Genomic DNA, 14,170 nt, shown 5'->3' on the forward strand with positions numbered 1-14,170 from the left:
GTTGGTACCATTAGGAGAGATAACAGGCAAACGTTGATTAAAACAACAATTATTCTATTGTTTAACAATAATGTAACTCTTAAGAGCATACAATGAAACCAAACCATTTGGTTTCATTTTACACTCTCAAGAGTAAAATATCGATCTATAAGGGTCCATTTGGTTACCAACTCTCCATCATTGATCTGGGGACCACCTGGAACCCCCTCGAGGACCACTGGTGGTCCCCGGAACACTGGGGACCACTTGGAACCCCCTCAGGGACCACCGGTGGTCCCCGGACCACCTGGAACCCCCTCAAGGACCACTGGTGGTCCCCGGACCACTGGTTGAAAACCACTGTTCTAGAGCAAAACACTGGCTGAGATACACTGGGAGCCGCAGTGGTGGAAAGTAACTAAGTACATTTACTTAAGTACGGTACTTAAAGGAGCATTCAGTGATTTGGAAAACCCCCCTGGTCTGCACCGGTAACAAGATGTGCACATGCACACGCTCTACAGTTGGGGGGGGGGGGGGGGGGGGACACGCAACAGGCCAACAGCACGCACACCAAGGCCCGCCCCCGCTCGATCATGATTGGAGGAAGGCCCCTCTCCATCCTCATTGGATGAAGGCTGGCTAACCCTAGCCAAAAACGAAACCTAAGGTTTTTTGACCCCCAGGGGTTAACTGGGGACAGGGAGGAACTCCTTATATGGTCAGCACACTCTATAGTAGGGAGGGTTATCACAACAAAACAAAAAAATAAGTGATATTTGAATTAAGTGAAATCACTGAATATACCTTTAAGTACGGTACTTAAGAAGAATTCTGAGGTATTTGTACTTTGGACTTGAGTATTTCCAATTTCCAACACTTTTACTTCTACTCCACTACCACTGCGCAAAAAAACATGGAATACGGTTGTGTATAATTGACAGGAAACTCCAAATAAACGTAACAAACGTTTGTAGATTTTGATTATTATTACAAAAACACATGTTGAGTACTTTGTTCACCACTGCAGGGGGGGGGGGGGGGGAGAGGAGGGGGAATGTCTCGACTATACCACCATTTCCTCAATAGAACTGGAATAATCTTCTTATTTTTCTCTCTTCCTCATAACAGTATAATAATTATCATCTTCGATAAAAAAACAACAAAAAAAGAGACATAAAAGTATAAAATAATTTAAATCTCTCCTAAAACAACACGTATTGAATATGCACAGAGAGAGAGAGAGAGCTATACAAGTCTGTTAAGATAGATGCATCTTCACGGCTCTGCGTAAAGGGGGGGGGGGGGCATAGGGGAGGGGCGGGGTGATTGACAGGACACACATAATATGACAGACAGACGGCACCAAAGGTCATGCAGCGACAAAGAAATGCACGAGACAGAGAGAGACAGAGAGAGACAGAGAGAGAGAGACAGACAGACAGAACAAAACAAAACAGTATCTTTCTCTAAAGTATCTTCCTCTCCATTCCCAGCGGGGTGCGGTAGGTAGGTAGCCCCATTTGGAACCTCACCCTCCGCTGTTAGCTCTGAGAAGAGCTAGAGATTATATAGAGTTCGTCCAAATGCAGTGAAGATCACGCTTTTTGCAATATCGTATCCAAAACGTAGGTATTTATTCCCAGATAACTACTGTACAGTTTAGATATTTTAGTCATGACTAAAAACCTGTCACTTCCTTCCTGGACTACAAGACACACCTCCACGCAGCCTTCCCCCCCCCCCCCTCTCCACAAGGAGGGGCAGTGCACCAAAGCATTATGGGCATTGTAGGAATTCAGCTATCCAGTCATTTCTTCCGGCGGTGAAAAATGTCCCTTTAAAATCGCTAAATTTACTCAGCCTGTGCCATGTTTTCAGAAGTATACTGCTCTCCATCCGGCTACGATGGGGGAAAACATGGCGCAGGCTGATTAAACGTAGCGATTTAAGCGGTTGTTTCACCCCGCAAAAAAACCAACATCGAACATCTGTAGTTCTCCGGGAAAACCTTTACTTTTTGGATACGATGTTTTTTGCGAAAAGCGTGATCTTCATCACAGGAGCACTCGGACACGTGCTCTACCTCTGCCGAGAGAGCTCCATGCAGAGCAGACGGGACCTCATCTCCTCCGAGCTGACAGCGGAGAGGGTGACGTTCCAAACAGAGTTTAGGGCATCGCGGTAAATCCCTAAAGCCCCGCCCGGTCCCGGCGACACATCGAAGCACCTCTTGCACGCACCACACGGTCCGCCCCGAGAACGCGTAAAACATAAATATACAAGGTCGATATCTCTTCTTCTCTACAAACAGTTCAGTCTCTGCCAACGAACGAGCCCGTCATCATCGGGGCTGGGGGGGGGAGTACTAGTCCAGTCTGTGTACAACACTCCTTCTTTTAGCAGGATACCACTTAAACAAGTTAAATAAACTTCTTTTTTGTTTTTAATATATATATTTATAATAGATTTATTCTTTTTTTTGTGTTTGTTTCCTCCGTCAGAAGAAGAGTCACTTTAGCAGTATTTCCGTGTTTTCACCAGTTTGCTCTGGTATTTGACGGAGTGTCCGCTGTGCGCCACCACGTACACGTCCAGGAGGTAGGTCTTGCCGGCCTCCAGGCCCGTGATGGTCTCTGTGGTCACGGCCTTCTGCAGGTTGGCGCTGTGGAAGTACTTGCACAGCACCTTCTCCGCCTTGCGCCGCGTCTCCGGCCCGGAGCACTGGTTTTGCTCGCGGCGCCGCTGCTCCTCGCCGTAGGCCTCGCTCACCTCGCGGCGGTACACGCAGTACTTGTTGCGGTCCTGCGTGCCCAGCCACGCCACCGTGGCCGAGGTGCACGTGCGCAGCTTGTCGAAGGCCTTGATGCGCGTGTCCTCGGGCAGCGAGGGGAAGGGCTGCTTGCTGCTGGCCCGCGTGGTGGCCAGCACCTTGAGCGTGGACGCGCCCTTGCGGCTGCCGCGCAGACGGATCAGGTACTTGGCCTTGGGCTTGCCGCGCAGCGCGAACTGCCGCACGCCCTCCACGTTCTGCGAGAGCAGCAGCTTGCCGTCGCGGCGCACCTGCACCTGCACGGCGTCCAGGCAGGCGTGCACGAAGAGCGTGATCCGCTGGTGCGAGGAGACGGGCGCGAAGCGCAGGAACTTGCTGCCCTTGCGCTTGACGAAGACGTCCGTCACCTTGCCGTCCTTGAGCTCCAGCGTCTTCTGCCGCGCCTCCTCCTTGGTGCGCGCGAAGGTGCCCACGTACGCCGTGCTGGTGTTGGTGGCGGCGTTGACGGCGAACACGTCGAAGTAGTACTGTGTGTCGGGCTTCAGCTCCGACACGGTGAAGATGTTCTTGTTGCCGATGCACACCTGCAAGAGACATGAGACGTTAAAGGGTTTGTGACAATAAAACAAAAAAGGTTTTTGTAATTTTTCTTAATTTCTTTAGGTTTTCTGAGCTCAATTGCACCCAAAAAAACCTGAACTTTTAACATTCAGTAGATTGTTTGTGGTCTGGTGGTTTTCTGGCTCAAACACGTGCTCTGATTTCCCTGCTGTTTGTGATGTCACAGCCTGCAAATCCCATATATGTCAATGGGATCTGCCAGCAAATGTCACTGTTTTCACTGTTTTGCCTGTTTTCATTGCAGCTGAAAAGGCTTCCAAACCCCAGAGAAAACTCCAGACCACAGAAAATCCACTGAATGTTCAAAGTTCAGGTTTTTTGGGTGTAATTGAGGTCACAACTTAAAAGAAAAACGAAAAATAAAAATAAATGAAAATGAATGTCATGAAACCTTTAAGAGATGAACATAACCATATGACTATATGATAAGACAAGCCAGTTCAGGTGTTCTGGTAACACTTAAACCAAGAATTCTATATTATCTATAGAGCTGTAGTAGTAGGATGGAACTCATTGCTGAATTGTATAACCAATACAAATACAACATTCACCTTTAAGATCAAGTTACAATACTTGACAATACTTACAGACAATAGTGCATTTATAGATGATAGATAGATAGATAGATAGATAGATAGATAGATAGATAGATAGATAGATAGATAGATAGATAGATAGATAGATAGATAGATAGATAGATAGATAGATAGATAGATAGATAGATAGTGATTGTGAACAATTGTAAGTAATGTCTTTGTTAAAATGTGTGACTAGCTCATGGGGATCCTAATAAACAATATTACCTTCAGGATGTCCGGCGACGCCCGGGGCTTGGCGTTGGCGTAGCCGCCCCGGGAGATCTTGTTGCTGGTCAGTCCCCGGGGGTCCTTCATGGCGAACTCGTTGTTGCTGTTGTCCGACGGCACAAAGCCGAAGTGGGCGAAGTCGAAGGGGCTGAAGTCGCGGCCGGGCTTGGGCATGCCGGGCATGAAGGCGTCGTCGTCCCCGCCGGTCATCTTGGCCTCGGCCGCGCACATGCTCTTGAAGTTGTGCTCCTGCAAATGAAAATGAAATGAAATTAAATGAAATCACGTTTATTTATAAAAACACATTTTAACCCATTTAGGCCTGACCTCAAAATTAAACAGTCCCGCCCCCCCTCGAGAGACCCGGAAAATAAATCCCCCCTTTCATTTTCCTCATAGACTTTTCAGAAAGTATTTATTTACGTTTACGCCGCGGACAAAGCCAACTCTTGTCGTGACAAATCGTGACAATAAACACAATGTTTTGGGCCAAACAAAGAATTAGAAAGTAGAAAAAAACGGCAGGTTACAACAATTTTTGTTGTTGTTTTTCTTCTTTGTAATTATCTGTTTGGTCCAAAATATTGTGTTTGTCGTCATGATTTGTCACGACTCGAGTTGGCTTCGTACGACGCTTAAAAGGTCTTTAAATAAATACTTTTTGAAATGTCTATGGGAAAAATGCATTGGGATTCATTTCCTGGGCCTGGTGTCGTCATGAAAGGGGGCGGGACTGCGACACTCTATGGGGGCTGGCGACAGAGAAGGCGCTGTCCCCTCTAAAGCCCAACCCACATCAAAGGGTCACCATGCAACTCCTCGCAACCGTTTGGGTAAATGTTAAATGGTGCATTTATATAGCGCCTTTATCCAAGGCATTACATTCACCCATTCACACACATTCACACACCGATGGCGGCGGAAACCATGCAAGGCACCAACCAGCACATCAGGAGCAATTAGGGGTTCAGTGTCTTGCTCAAGGACACTTCGACACTAACTCTGGGGGAGCCCACAGGGATCGGACTGGGAACATTGCGGTTCCCATCCAGCCACTCTACGCTCTTCGCCTACCTTGTTGATGACCAGGCAGTAGTTGACAGGCTGCCCCATCAGGACGCCCGTGGGCGTGGGCTTCCAGGCCAGGGTGACCGTGGTGCGGCCCAGGGCCGTCACGTCCACACGCGGGTCGTATGGCAGCTCCGGGTACGGCTGGTCAGACTCGGGCGTGGTGGTGGCGTACACCTGGGGGGGGGGGGGGATTCATGGATAGACTGATATTAACGGTTTGCAGAATAAAAGCACAGGAAAGTACAGTTCAATACAAGGCTCTGCTAAGAGGATTAAATACCCTCAAGAAAGCACTATGGCTTGTTTCCATGGGGGTCCTCCATTTACAATTCATCAGAATATAGAATTATACAATACTATGCAAAAAAAAGTAAAGGGGGGGGGGGACTTTGACTTTTTTTATTGGGGCCAGTTTTGAATTGCAGCCACCTGTGACTCTTTGACGCTTTGTTTTGAAAGATTGTATTTTGCATTTGTGGCATAGATCTAGCTAAATTAATTCAACCCCTTGTTTGAGCCAAATCTGGGTTGAACATGATTTGTGGAGCTCCCTCTGGTGGCATTGACGTTTAGGAAGCACTACCTTGCCTGAGAAGGACAGCCCTTCTCGTGGACAGCAGCTCTAGTAAACGTACCTTGAAGTTGCTGTCCTCAGTGGACAGCAGATCCAGTAATGTACCTTGAAGTTGCTGTCCTCAGTGGACAGCAGCTCCAGTAATGTACCTTGAAGTTGCTGTCCTCAGTGGACAGCAGCTCTAGTAACGTACCTTGAAGTTGCTGTCCTCAGTGGACAGCAGCTCTAGTAACGTACCTTGAAGTTGCTGTCCTCAGTGGACAGCAGCTCCAGTAACGTACCTTGAAGTTGCTGTCCTCAGTGGACAGCAGCTCTAGTAACGTACCTTGAAGTTGCTGTCCTCAGTGGACAGCAGCTCCAGTAACGTACCTTGAAGTTGCTGTCCTCAGTGGACAGCAGCTCTAGTAACGTACCTTGAAGTTGCTGTCCTCAGTGGACAGCAGCTCTAGTAACGTACCTTGAAGTTGCTGTCCTCAGTGGACAGCAGCTCTAGTAACGTACCTTGAAGTTGCTGTCCTCAGTGGACAGCAGCTCTAGTAACGTACCTTGAAGTTGCTGTCCTCAGTGGACAGCAGCTCCAGTAACGTACCTTGAAGTTGCTGTCCTCAGTGGACAGCAGCTCCAGTAACGTACCTTGAAGTTGCTGTCCTCAGTGGACAGCAGCTCCAGTAACGTACCTTGAAGTTGCTGTCCTTCTCGGTGGACAGCAGCTCTAGTAAACGTACCTTGAAGTTGCTGTCCTCAGTGGACAGCAGCTCTAGTAACGTACCTTGAAGTTGCTGTCCTCAGTGGACAGCAGCTCCAGTAACGTACCTTGAAGTTGCTGTCCTCAGTGGACAGCAGCTCCAGTAACGTACCTTGAAGTTGCTGTCCTTCTCGGTGGACAGCAGCTCTAGTAAACGTACCTTGAAGTTGCTGTCCTTCTCGGTGGACAGCAGCTCCAGCTGGTAGAGGCCGGAGGGCGTGCTGGAGGCCACGTAGGACTCCACGTCGTTGCCCTTGTAGGAGAACAGCTCCGTGCCTTCGTCCACCGTCACCTGCTGCTTCTGTTCATCCAGAGGCTCAGGCTCTCCTGCAGGGAGGAGAAAAACACAAGTTTAGGGATAAGGTTGGCGCAAGATGGAGCCCTAGAACTTTAACTTTATTATCCACGTTAGAACGTTAGCACAACAACATTTCACTGCTTGTACAAGATAGTGACAAATACAACCTTCTAGATTCTTGACTCTTGAACTTTCAGAGTTATAGACCCTTAAGGGTCCATTTGGTTACCAACTATCAAACATTTAGCTGGGACCTCAAGTTAAAAACCAGTGTTTCAGACACTGAACTGAAAGTGGGACCACATGAGCCTCAGCGACACGTCCCTATCCTCGACACAGGCGAACATTCAGGCTTGTGGATCAGCTGTTTTCAGCCAAGAGAATTGGTGTAGAGAGGGAACAAAAGGAGGGGACCAACAAAGTATTGACTTGTATGATTTAAAGTTAAATGTTTTAGCAATCAGCAATGTTTCAATGTTCTAGGTGGTCAGAGATTTAGCGTCCAGACCAATGGACTGACCAATGGACACGGTTTGATACTGCATTAACTTAATTGTTTTTGTTTTTATGACGAGATACAGTGAGACACTTATGATGCACTGACTGTAATGCACATGTTTTATATGTATATATACTATAGTTAGGTATCTATCCATGTAGACAATATTCCAGTGATCCTACAGTAGATTTAGATTATGCTAAATCTAGACTAGAGTATTCATTTAACTCTCAGTGGCAAAATAAACCTACAGTAATGGAAACAAGCCATACATACATATGAACTCAAAACCCAAAACTGACCGACTAGGACAGTGCAACATTGAACCATATGATAGGAGATATTTAATGAAAACCACTTTCTCCTTTTAAGTTAGACTGGCGAGGAGAACGAACGCATCCACCCCACGAGTGCCAAAAAAATGAACCGTTTAATAGTATGTTGAGATCACGCCTGCTCCCCCACGCCTGGCGGACGATTAGCCCCCTCAGCGAGCCCGCGGCCCTGTTTTCACTGCAAACATCCCTAAACATCACAGGCCTGGTATTCACCGTCGTCCTCGGAGCTCTCAAAGGAGCTCCTTGTGTTCCTCCCAGGTAGAGGAGACAGTCTGGGCTCTAAGTTCAGCTTAGCAGAGGAACCATAATATTATGTTAGTCGACCAGAGAGTGCTGCTCGCCTAAGATCCCAGTCGGGGACGTTTCAGCAAAGAGAGAGAGAGAGCAACGCGGCAAACACAGGAAGAGAGAAACGGGGGAGTTACATGTATTTATCCAATTAGAGAGTTCCTCGTTAAGCGTGGAAGGCAGCTGGCGCTGGCTGTGTCACTCCGTCTGTGGGAGGGGTGGTGGTGGTGGCTCAGGGGTAGAGTGGCCGGATGGTAACCGCAAGGCTGCCAGTTCGAACCCGGGCTCCCCCAGAGTCAGTGTCGAAGTGTCCTTGAGCAAGACTCTGAACCCCTAATTGCTCCTGATTTGCTGGTATGTGCCGTGCATGGTTTCCGCCGCCATCGGTGTATGAATGTGTGTGTGAATGGGTGAATGTAATGCACAATCTATGTATAGCGCCTTGCATAAAGGCGCTATATGAACGCACCATTTACCATTTAGCGAGCTTATAGCGTCTGATTGTTGTCACTAGGCTCACGAATGGTGCTGAATTCTTCCCACCGGTCTCGACGGACGCGCGCGTCTTCAACCGCATCATTACTTAATAATTAATGTCATGATATGTGACCTCTCTCTCTCTCTCTGACACAATTTACAATTTAGGCTTTTAGCAGACGCTCTTAATCCATAAGCGACTTACAATAAGCAAAACAACACAAGGTAATGCATCAAATGCATATAAATAGTCATCTAGCATCATAAGTAAACCAAGAACCTAACATCCTTCTAACAGTAGAATATCCATACATTGAAACTATAGACACAATAGAATGCCAGATCAATAATGACCTGGCATCTGTCTACATAACATGCTATCTAAATACATGCACACACGCACGCACACACACACACACACATGCCAAACCCTATTCCTAATCTTATTATCTTAACCCCAGTAAAACTGTGCCTAACCCTAAACTTATTTCTAACCTTATTCACAGTAAAACTAAATACAAGAATACAAGAACCACCCCCAGCGAGTGGTCGGCATGAGGTCGGCTGGGGGGGAGGAGGTGTGGAACGAGGGCGAGTGTGTTTTAAGGCGAGCATTCCGGTCGCCCCGACCTCCTACACACAGAGACAGAGTGGGTGGGTCGCCCCGACCTCCTACACACAGAGACAGAGTGGGTGGGTCGCCCCGACCTCCTACACACAGAGACAGAGTGGGTGGGTCGCCCCGACCTCCTACACACAGAGACAGAGTGGGTGGGTCGCCCCGACCTCCTACACACAGAGACAGAGTGGGTGGGTCGCCCCGACCTCCTACACACAGAGACAGAGTGGGTGGGTCGCCCCGGCCTCCTACACACAGAGACAGAGTGGGTGGGTCGCCCCGGCCTCCTACACACAGAGACAGAGTGGGTGGGTCGCCCCGACCTCCTACACACAGAGACAGAGTGGGTGGGTCGCCCCGACCTCCTACACACAGAGACAGAGTGGGTGGGTCGCCCCGACCTCCTACACACAGAGACAGAGTGGGTAGGTCGCCCCGACCTCCTACACACAGAGACAGAGTGGGTGGGTCGCCCCGACCTCCTACACACAGAGACAGAGTGGGTAGGTCGCCCCGACCTCCTACACACAGAGACAGAGTGGGTGGGTCGCCCCGGCCTCCTACACACAGAGACAGAGTGGGTGGGTCGCCCCGGCCTCCTACACACAGAGACAGAGTGGGTGGGTCGCCCCGGCCTCCTACACACAGAGACAGAGTGGGTGGGTCGCCCCGGCCTCCTACACACAGAGACAGAGTGGGTGGGTCGCCCCGGCCTCCTACACACAGAGACAGAGTGGGTGGGTCGCCCCGGCCTCCTACACACAGAGACAGAGTGGGTGGGTCGCCCCGGCCTCCTACACACAGAGACAGAGTGGGTGGGTCGCCCCGGCCTCCTACACACAGAGACAGAGTGGGTGGGTCGCCCCGGCCTCCTACACACAGAGACAGAGTGGGTGGGTCGCCCCGGCCTCCTACACACAGAGACAGAGTGGGTGGGTCGCCCCGGCCTCCTACACACAGAGACAGAGTGGGTGGGTCGCCCCGGCCTCCTACACACAGAGACAGAGTGGGTGGGTCGCCCCGGCCTCCTACACACAGAGACAGAGTGGGTAGGTCGCCCCGGCCTCCTACACACAGAGACAGAGTGGGTAGGTCGCCCCGACCTCCTACACACAGAGACAGAGTGGGTAGGTCGCCCCGGCCTCCTACACACAGAGACAGAGTGGGTGGGTCGCCCCGACCTCCTACACACAGAGACAGAGTGGGTGGGTCGCCCCGGCCTCCTACACACAGAGACAGAGTGGGTGGGTCGCCCCGGCCTCCTACACACAGAGACAGAGTGGGTGGGTCGCCCCGGCCTCCTACACACAGAGACAGAGTGGGTGGGTCGCCCCGACCTCCTACACACAGAGACAGAGTGGGTGGGTCGCCCCGACCTCCTACACACAGAGACAGAGTGGGTGGGTCGCCCCGGCCTCCTACACACAGAGACAGAGTGGGTGGGTCGCCCCGGCCTCCTACACACAGAGACAGAGTGGGTGGGTCGCCCCGGCCTCCTACACACAGAGACAGAGTGGGTGGGTGTGACTTTGAAGCAAGGGAACAGCCTCGGGGAGGGGCAGGGTGTAAGTAAAGGGACGTAATGGGTCTTGATTCAGAGAGCTGTAGGTGGAGCCTAGCTGTCCCTTAGATTATAGCCGTCTGTCTGTCCGCGTGGTCCAGCCAGACATCATAAGTGGTCCGGGCCAGACACAGCAGCCTAATTAAACCCCAGCAAAACACACTGAGTAGGTGTAATTGCGTGTGTGTGCATGCACGCGTGCATGTGTGTGTGAGTGCGTGTATGTGTGTGTGTGACTGTGTGTGTGTCCGCGGGAGTAATTAAAACCGCTTCCAGTCCTGTGTGTCTATAATGTCGATCACCTGAGGCCTCAAATCCTCAAGTGTCGCTTATTCTGGGGTGAACCAAAAAAAGCCGATCTACAAGCTCACAAAACATGTCACAATGTGAGGTGTTGAGAGCTGGTAGATAGGCTGTTTTTTCCCCGGTTGCAGATATTTAGTGTGGAAGGAGAACATCAAGGGGCCTCTAGGATCAGACCCCTGGGGGCCTCTGGTCAGATAAGTATACACAGTGTGAGTTTAAGTGGTCTTCTCCCTCACTCTGGGACTCCTTCCTCATGTCCAGCAGGTCGGTCATCATCGCCATGCTGGCTTTTGGTGGACATTCTTGTCAAACGGACATACAAGATGAGCGGACAATAACATCACCAGAAACACACAAAGAGCTAGCCCTATGAATGACCATAACAGCTCTGTTACTCTGAGAGTGTATACGGGTCCATTTGGTTCCATTTGTATGTACACTCTCAGAGTTATTAACCCATTCTGGGCGGGAACCCCTTTTGGTGTTTTAAACATTATGTTATAATTTAGCTATTGAAAAATAGCAGATCTACAAGCTCATAGCGCGCCACCGAGTGGCGCGCTATGAGCTTGTAGGTCTGCTATTTTTGAAAAATCGTTAAAATGTGCCTCAAATCTTTCAGAAAATTGTCATGATTTAGAAAACTTTTTTTTTTAATTTCGACGTCAGGCCTGAATGGGTTAAGGGGGTTCCTTGCAAATAGAGAGAGAGTATAAACTCTATATATGGTATAATAAACTCTAGACATTTGCCACGGACAAGACCAAGTCTTTGCCATGGATGTTCGTACCCGACCCTCTCCACTGGAGTCCTCTGGTCAACTAAGTACAGTATAGAGTTAGTTATAGTTGCTGCCAGAGTGAGGTCTAGCCAACACTAATCGGGATTCCTGGATCGCTGCCCTCCACAATGTCCTCTCCAACATCAGGTTCTTGAGCTCTTCAGTGTTGTCAGCCAAGCTGTCGCGCCGCAGCACGTCTACATACTGTAGGTGGTACGCTTCTTTCCCCTCCTGGCTTTGCCCTGGGTTGGCTCCCATAGGGTCAATTTGCATGCCTCAAGTTCTGGGTGCCTGACGCAGTGCCCTGCCAGCCTCATCCTTCTCTCTCTGACTTTGTCCGTGACCCGTGGTAGGTCCCCATAGAGGTCCACTTTGTCCGTGACCCGTGGTAGGTCCCCATAGACGTCCACATTTCTGATGCGGTCCGTCCATGTGACACCTAGTGCCATTCGTAGCATTCTTGTGTAGACTCCATCCAGGGCTTTAGTTGTATTGTAAGGGTCCATGTCTCGGCCCCATACAGCAGTACTGACTCCACAGTATATAGTAGATACAGTAGAGTTAACATGGTATGGTGTACCTGAGTCCTCTCCACTCTCCACTAAAGTAGTATAGTAGAGTACAGTAGAGTTTAACATGGTGTCATGTACATGGTGTAATATACAGTACCTGAGTCCTCTCCACTCCTCTCCTCTGGCAGCTCATAAGTACAGTAGTAGATACAGTAGAGTTTAAAGGCCTATTCATAGTCTGGATTTTCGGTGGTGAGGTGACCACAGCTCCGGTGGTGAGGTGACCACAGAGTAAAAACAGAGAGAAGGGCTGGGGCGGTGGCGATGGTTTGCTCTTCACCGCGGCTCGTGACGTCATGTTGTAGTTCGGTGGTCACCTCACCACCGAAAATCCAGACTATGTATATGAGCCTTAACATGGTGTCATGTACAGTATGATGTCATGTGTACCTGAGGCCTCTCCACTCCTCTCCTCTGGCAGCTCAGTATACAGTAGAGTTTAACATGGTGTCATGTACATGTACAGTATGGTATCATGTGTACCTGAGGCCTCTCCACTCCTCTCCTCTGGCAGCTCCTGCAGCGTCAGCTTCCACTCCAGAGGAGCGTCGCAGGGAGTCACCGTGACGGAGAGCGGCGTGTTGTCTTCCTCCACCACAAAGTAGTACCTGCAGAGAGACGCAGAACGCAGGAGGACTTAGTTCCATGTAACACATAGCGCAGGAGGACTTAGTTCCATGTAACACATAATGCAGGAGGACTTAGTTCCATGTAACGCACAACGCAGGAGGACTTAGTTCCATGTAACACATAACGCAGGAGGACCTAGTTCCATGTAACGCATACCGCAGGAGGACTTAGTTCCATGTAACAAATAACGCAGGAGGTCCTAGTTCCATGTAACGCATAACGCAGGAGGACTTAGTTCCATGTAACAAATAACGCAGGAGGACCTAGTTCCATGTAACGCATAACGCAGGAGGACTTAGTTCCATGTAACACATAACGCAGGAGGACTTAGTTCCATGTAACACATAACACAGGAGGATTTAGTGTCATGTACTGCCATGTTTACATTGTGAGCACGATGTCATTATCACATTAACATTCCATAAGTTCTCTAGTGTGTTCTAGGGAAATATTACAGTTATCCGGCATTACTAACATGGGACTGTTATGCTAGTGCATGCAGGGATATTAAGCCCCCTCTCTCTCTCTCTCTCTCTCTCTCTTATATGAGAAAGCATACGTTTACATTTTCAAGGCAAAAGTGGAACAAAACAATCAAGATAAAACAATGTAGGCACAAATACATATTGATTATTATTATTGAAATAGGAATGAAATACAAGTGTAAACAGAGCTGTGTTACATTAACACTTTGAGGGAATCCTATCTTATGAAACTATAAAACAAATGTGCATTTTCTGTCAGACATAGTAATACATCCATATAGAAGAAGTTAGTATAAACTCTAGAGAGTTGAATTTCAATGTTTTGCATTCACTTGGTATAAAAACTTTTGCGACAAGTAGCAGCAATTTAATTGAATTAAAGTTAGTTGCTCTGTTTATATCTGTTTTATCTCTCTGCTCTCTCTCTCTCTCTCTCTCTCTCCCTCTCCCTCTCCCTCTCCCCCTCTCCCTCTCCCTCTCCCTCTCCCTCTCCCTCTCTCCCTCTCCCTCTCCCTCTCTCTCTCTCTCTCTCCCTCTCTCCCTCCCTCTCTCTCTCTCTCTCTCTCTCTCTCTCTCTCTCTCTCAAAGAGGCGTGATGACCTTGGCCTGCTCTCCAAGCTGGCAGACGGTCAATTCCACCGACACGACTTTCACATCAATTATTTATTTTCACGTCAACATATCGTTTCATGTTACAGTAGGGAGTGGGGGGGGTGGTGACGCTTCCTATCTATTTACAGTAAAGGA

At 49.2% G+C, this 14,170-nt stretch overlaps 1 protein-coding gene across 1 annotated transcript; it reads right to left on the reverse strand.

The window, feature by feature from the left end:
- Positions 1 to 524: 524 nt before the first annotated feature.
- On the reverse strand, positions 525 to 13,156 carry ndnf (neuron-derived neurotrophic factor; the record flags this gene model as incomplete). The annotated part of the gene is made up of 6 exons (XM_079507053.1): positions 525 to 3,336; positions 4,177 to 4,428; positions 5,254 to 5,424; positions 6,730 to 6,896; positions 12,792 to 12,916; positions 13,128 to 13,156. 6 exons carry the CDS (start codon positions 13,154 to 13,156, stop codon positions 2,497 to 2,499), a joined length of 1,584 nt encoding a protein of 527 aa, XP_079363179.1. The 3' UTR covers positions 525 to 2,496.
- Positions 13,157 to 14,170: the final 1,014 nt, after the last annotated feature.

The sequence above is a fragment of the Electrona antarctica genome (genome assembly GCF_951216825.1).
Source record: "Electrona antarctica genome assembly, chromosome: 7".
NCBI classification, from domain to species: Eukaryota; Metazoa; Chordata; class Actinopteri; order Myctophiformes; family Myctophidae; genus Electrona; species Electrona antarctica.